The 20442-nt window shown below is 41.4% G+C and overlaps 1 protein-coding gene across 1 annotated transcript; it reads left to right on the top strand.

Moving 5' to 3' along the window:
* The first annotated feature begins 1016 nt into the window (after nucleotides 1-1016).
* On the top strand, nucleotides 1017-19640 carry nfrkb (nuclear factor related to kappaB binding protein). Its single transcript, XM_088321777.1, has 26 exons — nucleotides 1017-1133; nucleotides 2744-2872; nucleotides 3477-3678; nucleotides 3755-3882; nucleotides 3950-4121; nucleotides 5791-5895; nucleotides 5966-6039; nucleotides 6106-6187; nucleotides 6263-6455; nucleotides 6521-6635; nucleotides 7612-7738; nucleotides 8293-8370; nucleotides 8438-8514; nucleotides 8578-8624; nucleotides 8689-8749; nucleotides 8826-9000; nucleotides 9069-9175; nucleotides 9234-9357; nucleotides 11241-11320; nucleotides 11398-11576; nucleotides 11648-11918; nucleotides 12635-12796; nucleotides 13826-14494; nucleotides 16326-16432; nucleotides 19266-19401; nucleotides 19465-19640. The coding sequence occupies exons 2-26, from the start codon at nucleotides 2756-2758 to the stop codon at nucleotides 19600-19602; spliced, it is 3726 nt and encodes a 1241-aa protein (XP_088177903.1). The 5' UTR covers nucleotides 1017-1133; nucleotides 2744-2755; the 3' UTR covers nucleotides 19603-19640.
* The last annotated feature ends 802 nt before the right edge of the window (nucleotides 19641-20442 follow it).

The raw sequence follows: 20442 nt of genomic DNA, 5'->3' as shown, positions 1-20442 counted from the left end.
TCACCCCGGCCACCACCTCTTTGACCTGCTGCCTTCCGGCAAGCGCTACAGGTCACACAAAGCAAAAACAAACAGACTCAGAGACAGTTTCTTTCCCAGAGCCATTACCACCCTTAACACACACCACACAACAAACTGAAACTCTGGCAAACACACTACCTCATACAGATGTAAAATTGTATTCATGCCTATGCTCACTTTGCACAATGCTGACTATTTTTGCACTTAAACTGTATGTAACATCCTACATGCCCACATTTCCTGTGTAAATATTGTGTAAATTATAACCTTATCTTCTTTGTTCTTTTATAATGTGTAAATTATAACCTTATCTTCTTTGTTCCTTTATCTTCTTTGTTTTCTTTTATCCTCACAGTTAAATGTGATACTGGAGTGCCACGCGCATTTTCGTTGTCACAATATGTTTAACCCATTTTGTAACAATGACAATAAAGGTATATTCTATTCTATTCTATTCTATTCTATTCTATTCTATTCTATTCTGGTCGCTGTTGTTTTTCGGTGGATGAGCTGGACCGGTTGTATTTGGAATATAACCTCAGCAAGAGACCAGGGTTCAATATTTTCTATCAACAACCAGTCGAAACTATTTTAGTCTTCAAATGGCTCAAGTGTATAACACTGAAATCACTACCCCTAATTTACATTTCCTAAGAAATTAGCTCTCTGTAACATTCCAAGTCCTGTCAAAGTGAACGCTTTAAACCTGCGTTGACTCAAAATTATAGCTTTATTATTCTTATAGAACTAAAAAATAATTTTAAAGTTAGTTTGGCAGACCACTTAAACATAACAACATAAACATCAACTAAAGTAGTTTCCTATGGGGCTTAGTCACTTACTGAAAAGAGAGTGTTTGCCTCACTTGTAGAAGTAAATTGATGTTAATTAAGTAAGCAAGTAGGTAAGTCTCTTTTTCACACGTTTGAATTCCTGAGTTTTTTTTCCCGAACTTTTTTTAATGGATTTTTCAAGTTTTTTATTATCTGCTGTAGTTCTCACAACTGCCTGTAGAGGAAGAGAGCTCCGTTAGACGACATTATTTCGACACTCGAAGTAGAAAACGATACAAAACGCCCCTTTGCATTACAGAAAACATCGAATGTGCTCAGGTAAAATATATTTTTGTTTCCCTACTTCCAAATAATATTTATAAAGACTATCCAAACAATGGCATGCTGTGATACGTACGTATTGCAGCCTGTTATTTTCACGTTGGAAGATTCGGGGACTAAATAACGTCATGTGTGCTAGCCAAACAAGCTAAACTAATCGCTCGTTTCGTTATATTTCAAAAGCTAGCCCGCTCAAGCTTCATATAGGGTTCATACGGGTGACTGAAATCCTTATAAATGCTTGAATTTTAATGGTTTAGTTTAAATGTTTAAAAAGGGGTGGGATTTTGGGTGAAGTGCTTGTTAATGCTGGAAATTGTTGCCATGTTTCTCGTCAGTCTGAATTCATATCAAATCGAATGAAGAAACACTGTTAAAAAATGAAACCGACACGCCTGCTCTGGTGGCTTTGCTTTGCCATGCATTTCTTATTCCTTAGTCATTAACAGCAGCTGACCATAGTTTGTATTTCTTTGTCCTATGAAGCGTTTGATGTGTTTTATGAGAATGTTAGGAGCGACAAGATTGGATGGATTGAGAAAGGAAATTGTGAGAGCCAGAACTGGAGTAGTTGTGGAACTGAGCAAGCGTGTGGATAAGAGAGTACTCTGTTGTTTTGGACACGTGGAGAGGATGGATGAGGAGCGAATGTTGAAGAGGATCTACAGAGCAGAAGTAAATGGAAGGAGACCAAGAGGAAGGCTGCGATTGACGTGGATGAATGGTGCTATGAGTGCACTGCAGGAAATAGGTCTAAATATAGTGGAAGTTAGAGCGCTTGTTGGTGATAGGAATGAGTGGAGAGGTGTTGTGAAAGGATAGTGGGATGTTTAGACGTGTCCTAAGGGATGGGCAGGGCACCCGTATGATGCAGCAGGGGTAAACCAGTGAAAGCTGTCGAACCCTGCTGTTGAACAGAAGAGTGTGTTGTGTCACCCTGACCCGAGTGACATATATTTTGTTTGTTTTTGTACGTGTTTGTCTTGCGTTCGGTCACCTCTCGAAGGATATGACCAGGGTAGGTAGGTAGGTAGGTAGATAGATAGATGGATAGATAGATAGAAAGGTGAAGCGTCACTGCCCCTGACCGGTCGTGCCCAAAAGGATAGGTGCATGCTACACCTAAACAGGGCACTTAGAAATGTGTATTAGTGCAAAGATTATGTATCAATTGTGGACATTTATAATGGGCCATGTTATAAAAATAAGGTAGCGTTTCCAAGTAATAAATTGTAATGGGAAGAACTTCTGCAACTGAAAATAAAAGGAACATATTTCCGTCATTTTTTCCCCCTACAATTAAGTTGGGAGAGATTTGTCTATATAATATTTGCACATGAATTGTTGAGATCCTCACATATATTCATGATATACTCAAGATTTATAAATCACACGTCTTGATAAATGCATACGCAAGATTAAAAATCGTATGCGTGACTTACAGACATATTTGTGGATTTGCAAAGTGCATAATTCACACCAGATTTCTTCCTTTAATGGTACTGGAGAAATTGGAAATTTTAATTTGAAAGTCCTCAAAAAGTGCTTAAATTTTGGCCATGAAAAAGGTGTAAGAACCCTGTAAATGATGATCTGTTTCTTTGCAGTGGAGGTGAAGGATGGACGTCCTGACGCACATCCTAACGGAGCCAAAAGAAGAAGAGCAAGAATATATCACAGAGGAGTGCATGCTGGGTAATTGCAGGGTCAAATTACCTGAGGAACTGCTGGAAGATGTAAGTTCTAGAGAATCGTTTCTCAACTATTGGGTACTGGATCAAAAGTGATCTGTTTGTAGTGGGTCAGCCAGCCTTTGCGTTGACAAAATAATGGTAGGGAAAATTAAATAACACATACCATATATTTTCATGACCATAAGGCGCACATAAGTCTTAGATTTTCTTCAAATTGCGCAGCGCCCTATTGTGCAGGTGAGCCTTGTGTCTCATGTAAAGCAGTGGACAGAGACCAGCTCGGTGGTCATATGGTTGAGTGCCTCTCCCTGAGACTGGGAGGTCATAGGTTTCAGTTTTGGCCGAGTCAAGACTTCAAACATTTTTTGGGGAAATCCGAGGTTTTTGTGAGATCGTTCACATTTCCAACTAAACGCGATATACTGTATATGCGATCTCCTGTGAGTTTTATGACTTCTTCCGTGTTCGCCGCAAGTTTCCCTCAAGCAGTACAATCCTTTCATTCAATACATTTGAGAATTTTTTTCTTGTTACGGGTTACAGGCCTGTAATTTCGGTAAGTCCTGAAGTCAGACCAGTTGAGAACCGCTGTTTTAGAGTTATCTTAATACTGCCTTCAAATGGTTGACGGTTCAGTTGTCTCCAGCCTGAAATCTTCTTCTCTGTGGTGAGCGAGAGCACGTGGACCCAAGTGCTGTCCGATTCCCAGCGACAACACTTGAGTCAATTCCTGCCACAATTCGCCAACAATCAGGAAGCGGAGCGGCACCGCGTGGTAGACGACCTCTTCAACGACAGAAACTTCCATTTTGGAAATCCTCTTCACCTGGCACAAAAGCTTTTTCGAGGTACGGAATTTAAAAAGCCGGCTGGCGGACCTCTTGGCGCCTCCGACTCACAAGCTTATCCATGTTCTGAAACCAGATGGTTACTTCAACCCGGAAGTTGTCAAGTACAGAATACTTTGTAGCAAGTCTCAGCGACGACGTCAGTTGTACTGCCTTCAACAATATTACCACAGGCTTCTCAAACAAATCCTGGTCTCACGAAAGGTGCGTTTGCCAAATGTTTTGGGAAGTACACAATGTTGCACATTTTCCTTTTCTGTTTTCATTTCAGGAGCTGCTGGACTTTGCAGCTCACAATAGCGTGGACTTTGCACCAAAGAGGAAGCAGCAGACGAGGAGTCACGCTGAAATGCGAGAAAAAAAAGTTCAAAGAAGACTAAGACGCATTTTAAGGGAGGTGAAGACTGAATGTGGAGACAGTAATGCTTCATCTGATGATGACGGTCAGTAGGTCTTGCTTCTCAATAGGGCTCTAAAGATTAGCCGACGTTGTCGAGAAAAAAAACTATAAAAATATTCCGACAATGGAATTCATTGTAGGCGACTGTAAGTGAAGCATATAAACATGAATATAATCTTTGCTAATAGTCCCTCATGCACAGTAGTGCCTCTGTCTCGAGCAGTAACATAAACATAAACGAATAGCGGCGTCGACACCAAGTACGCGTACCAAACTTCTGTAGTTCAGGAGTATTTTAGCATGCATATGGCGAATAAAAACACTACTTGCAAAGTTTGCAAAGGCGACCTTAGGTATCGTGGTAGTGGGTTGGCGATGCGCGAAGATTTAAAAAGTACATTGGACAGTTGAACAAAACAGTCTGACCTGCGACTGTAAGCTTCAAGTACCATTCAAGCCACCCGAAGAAGAAATCTGGCTTCTACTTTTTGGTTTGTGTGTACACACACTGCACTGTATCTCTAGCATGCTACAAACAACGTTTTTATTGTTTAATATCTCGTGCATCCATTCGATATGGTTAGTGTAAAGCTTAAAGAAGAGACGAGCCGTTCCTTTTGAAATGAAAGTGGAATAGAAAGCTTGATGTGGTTGAGAAAACGGTTGGATCACTTTTTTTTCGTCCACTTTTTACCATGGAGGAGAAAGTCGCCTAACTGTTCCAAAAGTAAACTAAACTTAACTTTATTTATCTTTATCTTTATAGTCAAGTCATGTTTCTTTGTTACGCCCTTAATGACAAGGAGTCTCAAAGGGCTTCACAGACCACAGAATTTCAACGCCGAATGTGTAGCTTTGTTTTTCAGTACTATGTTTTATCATTCAGCCTGCTTTGTGTAAAGCAAATTATTTTATTAAACGTTTAATTTTCAGTTTCAAAACAATACAGGTTACTTATATAAACCTTAAACATACATTCCATACAAAATATAGCACTGGAGCAACTAGCAAACAAATTGAACTTACGGACGATTTTCCGGAATCTCGTTCGTAAGTAGGGCAGCGTCTGTATTTGAAATGAAATGCATACAGTTCAAAGAACTAATGTCAGTTTTTAAAACGATAAAAACGAAAAAAGGTTATTTGTTAAAAACGTATGATTTCAAACTGTTTAGAATCGTAACTTTTTTTTGTTATAGACTTTGCAGTTGACCACTGAATGTGCTTCACAAAATGCACATAATGATTGTTTTCTTTGTTCTAATGCTGCTTATGTGTCTGTTCTTGGTTTACAGAGATTAAAAAAAATGTTTACTTGTTTTTAATTAATTGTTTATTTACCTGTCCTCAAAAAATGGATAGTTTTATTTATAGATTTATTTCTCTACTGACTGAGCACTCTGCCATACTGATTTTAAATCGGGCATTCTTCGGTTATATTTTTTAAGAATCTGTAGTTTTTGTCTATGTGTTTTGTATGTTTAAAAAACCTGTATTCTTCATTGTAGCTATTTTTTTATTATTTTTGCAACATAATTTAATGCTAAATTTTAAAATGGTTATCTGATTTTTCGACCAATCATTTCAATATTCTGTGACCAGTCGACTATTAAAATGTTCGCTAGTTATACAGCCTATTTTTCAAAACACATTTTCAGATTTTTCTGCTGCATGTCAACAAAAGGAAATAAGTGCCTGCGCTGTCGTTTTAGATTTAACGTTATGGACACCAGCTCCACATTCACCCCCTTCGCCAGCAGCCTCCGTCTCGCTTCGAGTGGTGCCCAGTCTGTCCACCCAAGACATGAAGGTCACCGGTGAGTCGGATTTCTTTTATAGTGGCAGCACAGCAACCCATGATGACTTTGAACGGGACGAATCTTTCAGAAAAAATCCATCTGGGAGAGCCAGACTTGAAGGCCATGCTTCAAAACCATCGGGAGAAGAGGAAGCGACAGGCAGTTAAGGCAAAATTGATTTTGTGTGATCCCAGACAGTGCTTCACAGATATTTTTTTTTCTCTTCAGGATCATCCAGATTTAACAACCTCTGACATCCACCTTAGTGACATCCTCTCTAGGGCCAATTTCAATCGCAAGTCTGCCTTGCGTGAGTGGATTCTCTTAGTTGAGGAATACCAAACCAGTTTTTGTTTTTCCAACGTGCGGTTTTGCTGACTTGCAGCACTTTTGGAGCTCTCTCTACCCAAGAAGAAACTAAAAGAGGAAAGAAAGAAGAAGAAAATGAGAACAGTAAAGGTGGAAACAGAGGATCCTTGCGACACGCTTATGTCAGACGTCCCGACAGCTTCTTTGACAAATATTGCCAGCTCCTTGCCGGACGCGCCCATGTCGCCCTTGGCCAACATAAAAGAGGAGTATGGTTGGCACGCTATGGTAAAAATATCTTGGGACAAACCTCATCGATGCACATGATTTGCAGGATCCTGGAAGAGCCACCAAGTAGCCCAGTGGTGATGGTGGAAGAGCTGGCCGTCAGTTTCTTCAGCTTGCTGGAGAACATCTTGAGGACAGAACGGCTGGCTAGCACATCACTTGTAAGTCTCTCTTACCTCCTGCATGGATCTCACGAGTGCTCAAAATACTAGAAAGTACTTGAATTTTGATATTGTTTTCAAGCATTGAAAAGTGCTTGAATTTTGGGTGAAGTTGCTTGTAAATGGTTGAAATTGTTTCCATGTTTCTTAACAAGTCCGTTTCAAAATGCCGCAGACACTGCTCTCTGGTGGCTTCCCTTTGCCATTGCATTTCTTCTTCCCTTGTGATTAACGGCAGCTGGCATTAGTTTGTATGGCATTGTTTTATGAAGCGTCATCGCTCCATACAGGTCATACTACACATAAACAGGGCACTACGAAATGTAGGTAGAAATTAAGGTAACGTTTATCAGTGGTAAAATGTATTGGGGAGAATTTCCTGCTACTGAAAATGTGGGCAGCATATTGCTATCATTATTACCCAACTCTAAAATAGGGAGAGATTTGTTTGAAAAATATTTACACATGTATTGTTCAGATCCACAAATAAATGCGCAATTTTCCTCAAAAGCCTTGATAAATTCACACAAAAGATTCAAATTCGCACATGTAAATAGCAGATCTATTTGTGGCTCTGCAAAATACACCATTCACACAGGATTTCTTCATTTAATGGTACTAGATAAATTGGAAAATTGGCTTTGAACAAAAGCTAGTGCCAAATAAACACAGCTTTGCAGCAAGATGCTGTGAAAACATGGGGGCAACTACTAGGTATAGAATGCGCTATGTAAAAGAAATACAAATTTCTAGACCTATAAATATTTGTAAAAATTAACATTGGTATGATGGTTTGCCCATTTTTCAAATCAATGTTTTCTTTTATTTTACTGAATGAAGGTTTTTTTTTGTACCACAAGGAGGCACTAAATATTACACACTGTCCCTTGAATTTGGCAATGAAAAAGGTGTATGAACCCTGCTCTTAAGAGGCCGCTTAGCGCTCATTTGATGGCTTCTCTTCAATATGCTCCAGTTAGAGAAAAAGGTCCAAATGTGGCAGACGTCTCCCGCCAGCGCCCTCAACGCTTGGTTTTCTTCTGCCTCAGGCTGGTCTGACTTGGTCCTCCATGCCTTGCAGTTCCTTGCAGGAGAGAGTAAAGGTGAGATCCGGGCTCAGCCATTTCTGAGATGTCATTTGAGCCTCAAACAAGGATTCTAACGATGTTGCGGTATTCTGCATGTTCTGTGCTGCTCCGATTAAATAGGTGCCACAGTGTGTTTGTAATCTTTAGTATCACTTAATAAGGAGGATTTGCAATCATTATTAAGGAGAGTAATTGGCGGAGGTTGACAGGTATGTGTTTGAGAGACTGCTGGTGATACGTACGCGATTACTGTACACTTAAAATATTGTAACCACAAATGAACGTACCCAAAAACATTTTACTGCACAATTTTAAATTTCCATTGCTTATAGTAGTTTGCATGCGCAAACTGGATGAGCATATGCTGGCAGTAAGCAGTAATGATGAGTGAGCAGTCTCGGGGGTTTCTAGTAGTAGACTCCGGGACTGCACGTGAACTGGATTTTCCTTTGGATAGCGAGCAAGGGTTTTGTTTAAAAAAAAAAAAAAAAAAAAGTCGTATATCAAAATTCTTGTGTTTAGAGGTGCTTGTATGAAGAGGTAACACTATATCATTTTTGGCTTTTCAGAAGGTGTGATGGCGCTCCCCAGCGGCTTCCTACCATTTGTGGAGTTTGTAGAAGAAACACAGCAGTGGAAGTGGATCGGTGAGGGGGAGGTGGCTGCTTGACAGGCGCCAGGTTTGTTTTTGACACAAAAGTCTGCTCTGTTAAGGCCCCGATCAGGACGCAGAGAAGGACTTGATTGCACTCTGTCAACTGTGGCTGGACTCCAAAGATTTGGTGCTCAAGGTATTTCAAATTAAATCCATTTAAAACATCCAACTCAATCAGGTGATTTCTTGTGACCCACAGACTGAAAGTGAAGAACTAATGGAGGCGATCCCCCCCATGCCTCGAGTGTAAGAACTCCATCTTTGCAAACGACGTTGTGTCCTTTTTTACATTCTTCCGTGTCTTTCCCAGTTCGACGGATTATGTAGTGAGACCCAGCACAGGAGATGAGAGACAACTCTTCCAAATTCAGGTTTGGCTTTCCCTCTTATGTCGATGAATGTGCTTTCAAAAAGCAGCGGTGACCGTTCTTAGTTTTTTCGCATTAGGAGCAGCAGCGATATAACCAACCACACAAGGCCTTTACCTTCTGCATGCACGGCTTCGAGTCAGTGGTAGGGCCCGTAAAAGGGGTCTTTGATAAGGAAATGTCTCTCAATAAAGCCCGGGAGCATACGCTACTGCGCTCCAACCGCCCACCATACGTCACCATCCTCTCTCTGGGTTTGAGCCGCCTCCGTCCATCCCCTGATGCCACCTCACTCCAGCTAACCCGAGCTCTTGTCTCACAGTGCGAGACGCTGCTGCTAGGCTGCCCAACGGCGAAGGAACTCGGGCAGAAATCTGCGAACTGCTAAAGGACTCGCAGTTCCTGGCCCCCGACGTCACCAGCGCGCAGGTCTGTCAGACGCTTGCATTTCTGGCTCGGCGGCAGGCTGATTTTTGTGGCCCCTCAGGTCAACACGGTGGTCAGCGGCGCTCTGGATAGGCTGCACTATGAGAAGGACCCCTGCGTCAAGTATGACATCGGGCGCAAGCTCTGGATTTACCTGCATCGAAACCGCAGCCAAGAAGAGTTTGGTGAGTGAGCTTTACTTTCCACGACAGATTTGTTTCTTAAGTTGTATTTTCTATTCTATATGTCAGGGGTGGGCAATGTATAACTTGCAAGTCAGACATGGCTCTTTTGATGAGCACATCTGGTTCGGAGATAAGGGCCACAATAATCTTCTCTGTAACTTTCCAACTTAAGTGTACGTGAGGCCAAAGTAACACAGAATGCAGTTTGTTCGGTCCTGATAATTTGATGCCTTGCACACATGTGACCTAACCATGTGACGACACCACGTAAACAGTAGGTGTGGCCAGTAAACATAGGATAACAACAATACCAAAAAAGCTATACTTTTCAATAGGACTGCAACCAACGATTAATTATCGATTAATCTGCCGATTATTTTTTTAATTAATCGATGAGTCAGGAAAAAAATAAATAAATTCCTCTTTATTCAAATATTGAAATTTTGTGGAAAATAGTGCACAGAACATAATATTCAATATTCACAATATTGAACAGTTAAAAAATCTGTTGAATACCAAACAAAATACATACTAATTAATGCTATACACCTGCAAATATATACCTTTTTTATAAAGTGCAAAAAAATGCATCTTCATTGTTTAAGGGACATGAGCTTTTGGAACAAGAAATCGGTGCAAATCTGAAAACCCAGTGACATATATCAACATTAACAATCCGAGCGTTAGTCAAATAACTTTACCATAAACAAAAAAATACCCCCAGTCATTTGTCCACACTTTTCAGAACGAGATTTTTTTCGCTGGAGGAGCCGTCATGATTCATTCATTTTTCGCGCGCCGGTGTTTCTGTGGCTGGGTTAAAACACAGATCTTTCATCCTCTGCGAGGCGCGGCACAGGCACTCACTCACACACGAAACAGGAGGAGGGTTGCTACCGTAAACACGGCGCGCAACTGAAAATGTCTAAATTCAGGTAAAGAAAATTCCTTGCGCTGGCGTGCCACCGGTTAACCCCTCGTGTGACACTGCTGGCACGCGTGTCATAGGTTGCTGACCACTGATCTAAAGGGATACAATAAAACGCCAAATCGGGCTTAGAACCTTGCCGGTTCGCACAGGCCACCACATAGCAATAAATCACCATCGTAAATAGTGGTGGTTTCGACTTAAATGCTCATTCAAGTGCTGTCCACAAAGGTGTTTCTTGCCTCCTGTCATGGCTTATATTATATCAGGGAGTGCAACGTGTCGTCAGGTGCAAAGTGTCAACAGGGAAAAGTTTACAGTGATGTTGTGATACCAACAGACCTGGTTTAGGCTCTACCTGTCTAGGGAATCCTTTATATTGAACTTCATTTAACAATCTGTGTTCACTGTTGTGACACTTTATGATTAAAAGCCACAGAATAAACTGTAAACACCCCAAAACGTCAGCCAAACACCCAGAGCAGTTTGACTGGGTAAGTGATAGAGGTGGGCAGATCTCTGCGCACATAGCTCACTTCCCTAAATACATCCATATCCTTCTCGTTTTCAGTATTTTGTGTCATTTATAAAAAGAACTCTGGTCAAACCTTGTTTTAAAACCATTATTTACAACAAATATTACGGTCAAAATGAGCTTCAAATATCTTAAGCAATTGCGAAAGGAAGCCATTATTTACGTGGTATATTTATATTGTTTGGGACACACGTTCTGGCATTATTATTATTTCACGAAATGTATCCAATCATTTAACGTCACACAGTGAAATAAGATGTGCTGAAAATTAGCTTTTGTCTAAATAGCATGTTTGTTGGTTTTGTTGAATTTTGTCTTATTTGTCTGCTCCCAACCCTTGGACTATATGCTGTCTCCATCTTTCAAGATTTAAATAATAATAATAATAATAAAAACCCGTTTTTGCCTTGTCCTATGCAGAGAGGATCCATCAGGCTCAAGCAGCCGCTGCCAAAGCCCGAAAAGCTCTGCAGCAGAAGCCCAAAGCTGCTTCCAAGCCGGTCAGTCATTGACACACAAATCCTTTCCCAAAAGCAGCCAAGTCTCCCACTGACAGTCTACATCGGATCCCTTTCAGAAATCCAGCAGCAAAGAAGCAAGTGTTAAAGCTGCAGGCATGGAAGCAGGACAAGACGTCACTTCATGTCCCATGTCGCCAACAACCCCTACCCCAGGGACGCCAAAGTCCCCCTTGCCCTGTGCCGTCACTACACCCACAAAGACTTCAGCCCCTGACTCAATTAAGTCCAATCCAGGGTATGTTTTTTTTTTTTTTTCCTACTGCTGTGCTGTCACACTTTGCATGAACCGATCTGGGTCTCTTGCAGCGTCCTACTGGTGTCTCAGCCTTCTTTGCCCCAGCTGGGCTCCATCTTGCCCGTCAGTCAGGCAGGCCCCCCCAAATCTCAGCCAGTCGCTTCCCAGCACGCCGCCCGGATCGTCAGTCACTTGGCGGCGGGCTCCCTTCCTCAGGTGCGGGTGGTCTCAGCTCAGGCCGGACTCGGCTCTCCGGCGGCGAGTCAGCAAGCCGCTTTGCTCCATCAGAACCCGCATCAGATCAGGATGCCCGTTTCTGTGACTACCAAGGGTCTATCACAGGTCAGAGGAATTTCAGTAATGTCAGGATTTAGGAAGGGCTTCAGCGATTACTCAACGTTGTTGACAGAAATTGATAACAGAAATAGTCCAAACTGAATTCAATAGTCGAATATTGTCTCCAGACACTTAATTTTCAAATGAGTGAGGCATTTTGCATGTTTATAATCTCTGTTGAGAGTCGTTCATGCTCAAATGCCTCTCTGTCTTTATTGTTAACTAACAGAAATGATGGCCTAAACATTAAGTATGCGTACCAAAACTTCTAAAGTTTGGGAGCATTGGATCCGTCCAATAAAGAGACTACTTGCAAAGTTTGCATAGAATCCCTTTTGTATCATGGCAGCATCGCTGTAATGCACGAACATTTAAAGAGAAACCATGTCGGCCAGTTGAACTAAACATAGTTTAACTCGCTTTGGTAAGATTCAAGTGACATTTAATCCAGTACGGATTTTATTACATGCATTGTACATTTTATATTCATATTTCTTGCAGTGACTTTTAAAATAATCATTCGAGTCAAGTCTTCAAATGAATGACTTTGTTGTTGTTGTCATTTATTTATTCTGCATGTGCATCCATCAGTGCAAGGCTTTCTGATCATTGTAAAAACATTTAGGGAAATGAAAACATGTAAAAAATTAAAATGAGGAAGTTACATAAATCACAAAACGAAGTAAACGAAAACTTTCGTGCGGTTGTGTTTTTAAAAACAGACGGTGGTGTCCGTGCCACTGAGAAGCCAACCTTCAAGTCCTGTTTCAGTATCAACAGCAACCTTACCCAAAACTCACATGGTTTCCCCGGCCAGCCCAGCTAACGTCCCCATATCGTCGCCCACAACGCTGCAAGGCATCAGCAGCCAGAACATAAAACAGGTGAATCTTTTACGACGTAACGCTGCTTGTTAAGTGAGACTTGATCAACGATTGGTCGAGTGGACGCTCCATTTCTGCCGCGTCGAAATTTCTGGTCGGCTGCATTTTGATCATTGGGGGGAAAAAAAACTAATATTTCAAACACAGTGGTACCTCTTCATACGATTTAAATTTTTTTAAGGATCGTGGTTGTAGATCGAATTTGCAAATGTTGCTGATATTAAATAATGCAAAACTAATTGGCCCGTTCCCAACCCCCAAAAGCATCCGTGTTAACCATAAATAGCTATTAAACACATCTTCCTGATCACTAAAAATATATTCAAATAGTAGTGTAGGGGTGCGGAAGGAGCGACAGCGCATGATTTTGATGATATGTAAGCACTTACTGAACACTTAAAATTAAAGTTGTCGTTACTTTAAATAAATGCACTCCCTATTTTTTCTACAGCATACCATTTTTAAAGAGACAGCGACTTCTGATCTCCTGCTAGGTCCTTGTCACATATCCACATTTATAAGTCTTTCTGTCTCGTCATGGATATTGGTTTGCAATTTTGAGAAACGGTCACGCACCTGGTCAGCTTTATAGCCATTTGTTCCAATAGCGAAAATACCGGAGATGTTGACAGATTGTACTCATTGGCTAAGTCACGCACACAAATACCATGATTGTCTATTATTTCTGATTCATTTAAGTTGACATTATTCTCCCTTTTCCCTTGGAAAACTCCTCACCATGCTCTTTCCAAAATGCATGGCGATGGCCACAAAAACGATGCAATACGATAAAAAGAAACTTGTTGCATAATACAAACATGTGTGCGGGATAAGGCGTCTGATAGTGGGAAGTGCATGCGCCAATTTAAATGAGCTTATGCTGACGGTGAATGGTCTTGAGCAGTCTCTAGCCTCTGGGAATGCTTATAGCTTGGATTTAACCTTGTATGTTGAGCAAGACTTTTCGTATATTGAACTTCTTTTGTTTAGAGGTGCTTGTAAAAGAGTTACTACTGTAATGTGTGGCAGGTGTCCATCACTGCCTCGGGGCAATTGGGAGTAAAAACGCCCTCAGCATCAGGAATCCCGCTCAGCGCCACCAATCTTCGCATCCAAGGCAAAGATGTCTTGCGCCTCCCACCATCCTCCATCACCACAGACTCTAAAGGCCAGACGGTCCTCCGCATCACGCCGGACATGATGGCCACCCTGGCCAAATCTCCCGTGGCCACCGTCAAGCTCAGCCCCGACTTTCTGGGCGCCAGTGCCGCCGGAAAGGGCATTTCAGCCACTCTTCATATGGCGCCCCCTCAGCCGGCAGTCTCTGCGTCCTGTGGAGGGGACACCTCCAAAAGCGCGCCCTTGGCTCCAGGCTTGCTGAAGGCGGCAGGGGACGCTGCCATCCGGCTAATGCCCACCTTGGGTGTGGCCGTAGCCGATCAGAAATCTAGGGGCTTCTCACCGGACAAGAGCGGCGCCACCACCATTCGGATCGTGCCCGGCCTGGGGGTGATCCCGCAGAAGCAAGGTCAGGGCTTGGCGGTAGCAACCGGGGGCAAAACCCAGGCTGTATCTGCCGCCAACATCACCGCCAAGAGCATCACAGTTGCATCAGGACCCTCGGCTGCTCCTCTCAAGCTGGCCGCCGCCACAGCGACCATGCGGCAGGTGCCCCAGCCTGTTGGCAACACACAAACGGTAATAAGCTGACATTTTGGAGGGAAGTTGCAAAGTATTGTGCTATATCATAATGTCTCCTTATCGTTGACATACCGTGCGTAGTTACATTTTATCATTAAAAGGAAATTGAGTATTATTTAGCTCTTCTATGTAGTAAAGGAAAAAACCCAATCTACATGCATCTAGTTTATCAATCTATCGAGATATAAATCCTAATTCACGTGTGCGTATTCTGATGTGGCTTATAAATACCAACAACATCGATAAACATCTGCATGTGCTCATACAGCTGTTTGGCGCATCCTAGTGGCTCTGTGGCGCTTTATCAAACCACAGCCCCAACTAGAGGTAAGATCGGGCCCAAAAAAAGCACCCGAGCCCGACGCAGGCCCGAGGGGTATTAAACCCGACCCGGACCGAGCCCGACTAATTAACTGGATTTGCTGGCCCGGCCCGAGGGGGCCCGAAATTACATATTTTATTTATAAGGAGGGGTGATTTATGATAACAAATTAAACTCTGCCTTTTGTTACAACATCTAGGCCTAAGTTAAATAAAACTGTATAAACATTTACATCTTTTATATTTCTGTGTCTGCACTGCAGATGTTACATTAAGCGACAATCTGTCATTGACGGTTTTTTTTTTTGAGGTAGCGAAAACATTTAAGGGCGTCCGTCATTTTGACGACTTGATCATTGGGCCATAATCCACAGCAGCAGTAGTAGTACGTCCTTAAGATTTTAGCGCGGCACTATCATTGAGGGGGTGTTGACGTGTTGTGCCCTTTTCCGACTCCTATGCAAATCCCCCCCCCCCCCCCCCCCCCCTGATCGTATTCTATATAAAACGCTTATTAAAACAATAAAGTGAGCTAATTATAATAATTGGGAGATCCTAGTCTATATAACGCGTTTATTTAAACAATAAAGCGTGATTTTATTCTGCAAATTGCGTTTTTTAACGCGGATGAAAATGTCACCAACGTCAATGTACACTTCCGACAAAAGCGATCGTATTCTATATAAAACGCTTATTAAAACTCTTACCAGAGTGCGTTTTCCTCGTCAGTTCTCCTCTCTTGAGTTTATCCTTAACTTCTTGTTGGTCCGACTCCATATCGGGGATACCAGGCCAAAATCACGCGAATTTGCGGAGGGGAAGATTATTAAGAGGACAGCATTCACGTCACGTCACGTGCACAGAGCATGCTCTGGCTCCGTTAAAAGCAATTACAGCTCCTTCTCCGTTTTATCCAAATTATTTATTTTATAACAAGTATTCCTTGGTCTAGTATCCATACATAGTTTAAGTATATATTTTTAATGAACATATATTTATAATTATTAATTAATTTGAAAAAAAAAAAAAAAAAGCAGGACCGAACCCGACCCGACCGTATGACTGACATTTCAGGCCCGACCCGGCCCGAAATTGCCTCGGGTTCGGGTTCGGGCTCGGGCCATGAATCTTAGCTCTAGCCCCAACAACCAATTAGAATGCCCGGCAATGCCGGGCCATTATGCTTGTTCATTAAAATCAATATTGTTCGACTTCGTCCTAATCAACCACCAGATTAGTCATATGCTCTGGCGGTCGCACAGAACTAGAACCGTAGTTACCTTCGTAACTTTTGATTTGAATAATGAGCTAAAATACATAAACTGTCATAGAAACAAGTAACTTTTTATATACTTGTATGTCAAGAAATGTGTATTTATTTGACAAAACATTAGGCTTCTACGTGTATCTCTATATGTAGAAACTCTTATTTTGATGAAGGGATTCAGAAAACATGTTGACGTTCTGAATCGGCTTCAAGGAAGTCTTTGTTGTACTTATGTCACAGAGCAAGTTACCCGCCCGCATTACTGTTCCTCTCTCCGTCCTCAACCAACCCCTGAAGACTAAAAGCGTCGTGAGCGCCCCCATGGTGAAGGGGAGCCTCAACACAAGGTGAGTGTCAGGCAGTGTTGGGCCTTTTATTGAAAAAATAGTAGGTTTAGTTACTTCTTTGAAAAAGTCATGTAGCTAACCCCCAGATTAATGAAACCGTGAAGTAAAGCGATACTCTGATAGTCACTAGTGACAAATTACCATATGTACTCGCATGGAAGCCTACCCACTAAAACTGTTTTAAAATAGCCTCACAATAAAAGAAATAAAAGAAAACGTGTACACCAACTTTTGGAAGCAGTGAATCCTTCATATTTCCTGGCTTGCGCAATCTTGAAAGCCTACAAACAAACACTTAGCTGAGAGACTCCATCTTCATTTTGTCTGTGGGCTTCGAACCACTTAAAGATCTCCATTTCTGGGTACTGTCCAAGACTTTTTCTTTTTGTCTCCAGGCGTAATGTATCGCAAAAAGAATTTAACAGATAAAACGACCAAAATTCAGCTCACTTTTATCACTGTGCTCATGTTTTCCCTTAGACGTAGTGCATGCTAAACGTTTAGCATTTAAACGCAGTAGATGGCATCACGAGAAACAGTCTCCAGAATATTACTAAAAATGTGAGGATACAAACAAATCTTGAATGTCATTGTAGAGTATTTACATTTAAGGATACAAATACCAAAACACGACTCAACTTTTAGAGTCACAATAAATGGTGGGTTGGTTGGATCCCTTAACCATTAGGGTTGTAGGGACACCTTTTTCTCTGGTGTGTCTTGGTTAAGTGCAGCCTGGTGGTGCCCATCCCTCTCCTGGCCAACATACCAGTACCTTTTATTTTACAATTTCAATGTTCAATTATTCAAAGCATTATAGGTTGTAGAATTAGCATGTGCTGGAACTCTATCATCTGGCTGCTAGCAATAGCGCTCGGTTTCATTGGATATATTCATTTTTTGCTGCCAGAATTTGACAAAGTGTGTTCCAAATGCCATGCACGCTATCATTTAAACTTGTCTTTGCATGCTGAAGAGGCTTTTACATTTTGCTTTTCTATGAGAGGTAATTGAAACCTGAGGTAGCAAAATTATACCTAAACAGAAATCTAATGCAATCATCGGAGCGTATTTTTTGACGTACAAATACTCAGTCTTGCCTCAAAAGAGAGCAGCTGTTGATTAAAATACTAGTTTCGAGTCAAGATTTTTTCTTGTTTACATTTTAAAAACAGTTAAAATGTTAACGGTAGATATTTTCAATGGGAGAAAGAGGTCGTCTAACACATAAACACTACTGTTAGGACTGTTGGTGAGTATGCATTGATTTCCTATTAGTTTGCTGTTCCTGCATAAGCGCCCACCTCTAAACGTGGTTTCTACCATTTGCCACTGATGACACACTATCAAATATGTGCATATAAGATGACCCCTTCATTTAAGTATTTTTTTAAAATATTTTATAGTTGTAATTCCGGCAGATGCCAGTATTTACGTTAGGGAGAATATCTCCATGAGTAGAAATTCGGCGCCCTTGACTCTGCTTGAGACAGTACGACCACAAATGTATTTAGTTGTACTTTGTAGGTTGATATAAACACGACTTGAGAGCTGTGTGTGCTGATGAGGATAAAGTAGAAGTATTCAGCAATTAGAAGACACTAATTCATGATCTGCATTTGATGAGTACCGAAATAACCCAGTAAGACAGTAGTTACAAAATGTTATTACATGTTACAGTACTCGATACAGAGAAAAGCAATTCCAGGAACGTGTTTTTTTTCTTAATGGGTTATTTCCAACACGGCTGCTTGAAAATATCAGGTTTGCTTTTGCAAACTTACTGACCTTTTAGTACCTTCTCCTGCAAGCCCCTAGTTAGCGACATGAGTGGGGCCTTCTCCAGCTAGTTGCTATTTTTAGCGGCTTTGGGTAGATCCAACGCACTTATTTTTTCGTCGTCAATCCCGGGGATTCACACCGGCTTTCATGTCCTGTCGCTGAAATTAATCATAGCTCTCTCAAAGCAAATTCTTCATTCAAGTCGGCAAATGCTATCATTTGGAAACGAGTAAGGCAAGCACCTTTTCAAGGACTTTCAAAGTATTTTTTCTTATTTCTACAGGACTATTAAAAGAATTATAATTTGCAGAGCCAATAACATATATCTGCGATTCACATAGGCAATGAATTATGGCATCGTCCTATGAAGTATCATCGCCTCCTACAGGTGTATGCTCCGGTGCACTATGAAATTTGTATTAGTGCAAGGAATCCTTGCCAAAGAGTAAAGTCAAGTCATGTTTATTTGTGACGCCCTTAATCACAAAGACTCTCAAAGGGCTGCACAGATCAAAGACTATTGCAAACTACTGACTATTATGACACCATCCCCTCATCTAAAACCTACATGAGGGCAAATAATACACATATCAACATAAAATATAGGTTATTCATATGCTAGAGAGTAGAAGTGTGTTTTAAGCTTAGATTTAAACATTTCCACTGAGGTTGCAGATTGAATCTCAAGGACGATGCGTGAATGCACACACTTCAGCTATAATAAAGCGACTCCTAGTGATGAATTAACTTAGGGCAGTAGGTGAAAGCTCAAATACAAGGTGCACTTTCACTCTTTTTATTTGGACTCATAACTTTTTGACATTTAGGTTTTTTTGCCTAAAGGTTTTTAATTTGTCCTTGTAGTTTAGCGAATATCAGCAACTTAGTTTGTGCGCGGTTTTTAAATCATTCAATTATAAGGAACCTTTTATACGCACGAATCAACACATTTACGGGTCTTTTCAGGGATAACACTTGTAACACTGGTATTAGGCGTGTTCTACCTGCTCTACCTCATTTGTCTGCTTTTTTCGACGTCTTGTCTCCACAGCATCAACAGTTTGGGTCGCAACATCATCTTGACCACGGTGCCGGCCGGCACCAAGCTGATTGCCGGCAACAAACCAGTCAGCTTTGTGACGGCACAGCAGTTCCAGCAGCTCCAACAGCAAGGCCAGGCCACGCAGGTAGGACAACATACGAGCTCAGTCACGTATTATCAAAGGGTTGCTGACTTCGGTCTCATGCAGGTTCGCATCCAGACGGTGCAGGCGCAGCAGCTCCAGCAGCATATGGCTACCGCCTCCAAATCGGTCCCGGCCGTGGTGGTCACCGCTGCGCCTTCACCAAAATGTCTTCCGGACCTGCCGCCGGCTCCTCCTCAGTGATCTCTTGTAGATTTGGTTGATTAAAAGCCACAAAATGACTCGAATGTATATGTGTAATGATTGACCCTGAAAACCGGTTGCCATCAAAAGGCACAATGATTTCGTATTGCTGCTACCTTGTTAGCATATACTCCCTAGCTTTAAAGCAGGTGTCCTATTCATTTTAACTCATGGCCACGTAAAAAAACGCTTTTTCAGACTAGGAAATTAATGGATTAAAACCGCCTTGGGTGGAGGTCTTTTCGGAAGTTCACAATTTATTGATTCAGGGATGTAAAATTTGTTTATTTTTTCACATTTTTCTTCTAAGATTTGATCTCTTGTAATGTTTTTCAACTGCATTCATTTCAAAAAAGACATAACTACATTAATTTTCATTAGTTTTTTTACTTAGGCAGGCTGGAAAGGGAGAAAAAATATACAAACACTAAATGATTGACTAAATGACTTTAAAGCCTTTTTTAATTTTATGATAATGTTAACTTGAATATGGGAACTACTCTGTTAATGTCATATGCATTATTGAAGAGTTAAGGTTCTTAAAACTTGGAGGTGCTAATTTTTAAAATGTTGTATTTCTCATATTTCCTTTCACAGTGCGTTTGTGACTTAAGTAAAATAACACCAATAGGGGTTTCCTCAATGTTTTGATTAATGCTAGTCAGCAAATACAGCTACAGTTGGTGCCAGGCTTTGGTGACAACAAGAGGACATATTTAAAACTACTAGTCATTGACACAAGGCAGTTATTTTTTTCTCTTGGGCTTCTCAGTAAGCAAAGACAGCTACAGTGGGTGCTTTGAGAGTGGCGCCTGGCTTTTGTGACATCCAGTGGACATA

The sequence above is a fragment of the Urocampus carinirostris genome, chromosome 17 (assembly GCF_059441175.1).
Source record: "Urocampus carinirostris isolate Australia breed hairy pipefish chromosome 17, RoL_Ucar_1.0, whole genome shotgun sequence".
NCBI classification, from domain to species: Eukaryota; Metazoa; Chordata; class Actinopteri; order Syngnathiformes; family Syngnathidae; genus Urocampus; species Urocampus carinirostris.
Note: the sequence above shows the minus strand (reverse complement) of the source record. Positions and strands in the feature narration are given on the sequence as shown.

Excerpts from the sequence above, each read along its gene's own strand:
- nfrkb (XM_088321777.1), top strand. The coding sequence starts at position 2,756 with ATGGACGTCCTGACGCACATCCTAACGGAGCCAAAAGAAGAAGAGCAA. Across the intron at positions 8,515-8,577 it reads CCAAAGATTTGGTGCTCAAG|ACTGAAAGTGAAGAACTAAT; the intron begins GTATTTCAAATT and ends TGTGACCCACAG. Across the intron at positions 9,176-9,233 it reads CCGACGTCACCAGCGCGCAG|GTCAACACGGTGGTCAGCGG; the intron begins GTCTGTCAGACG and ends GTGGCCCCTCAG.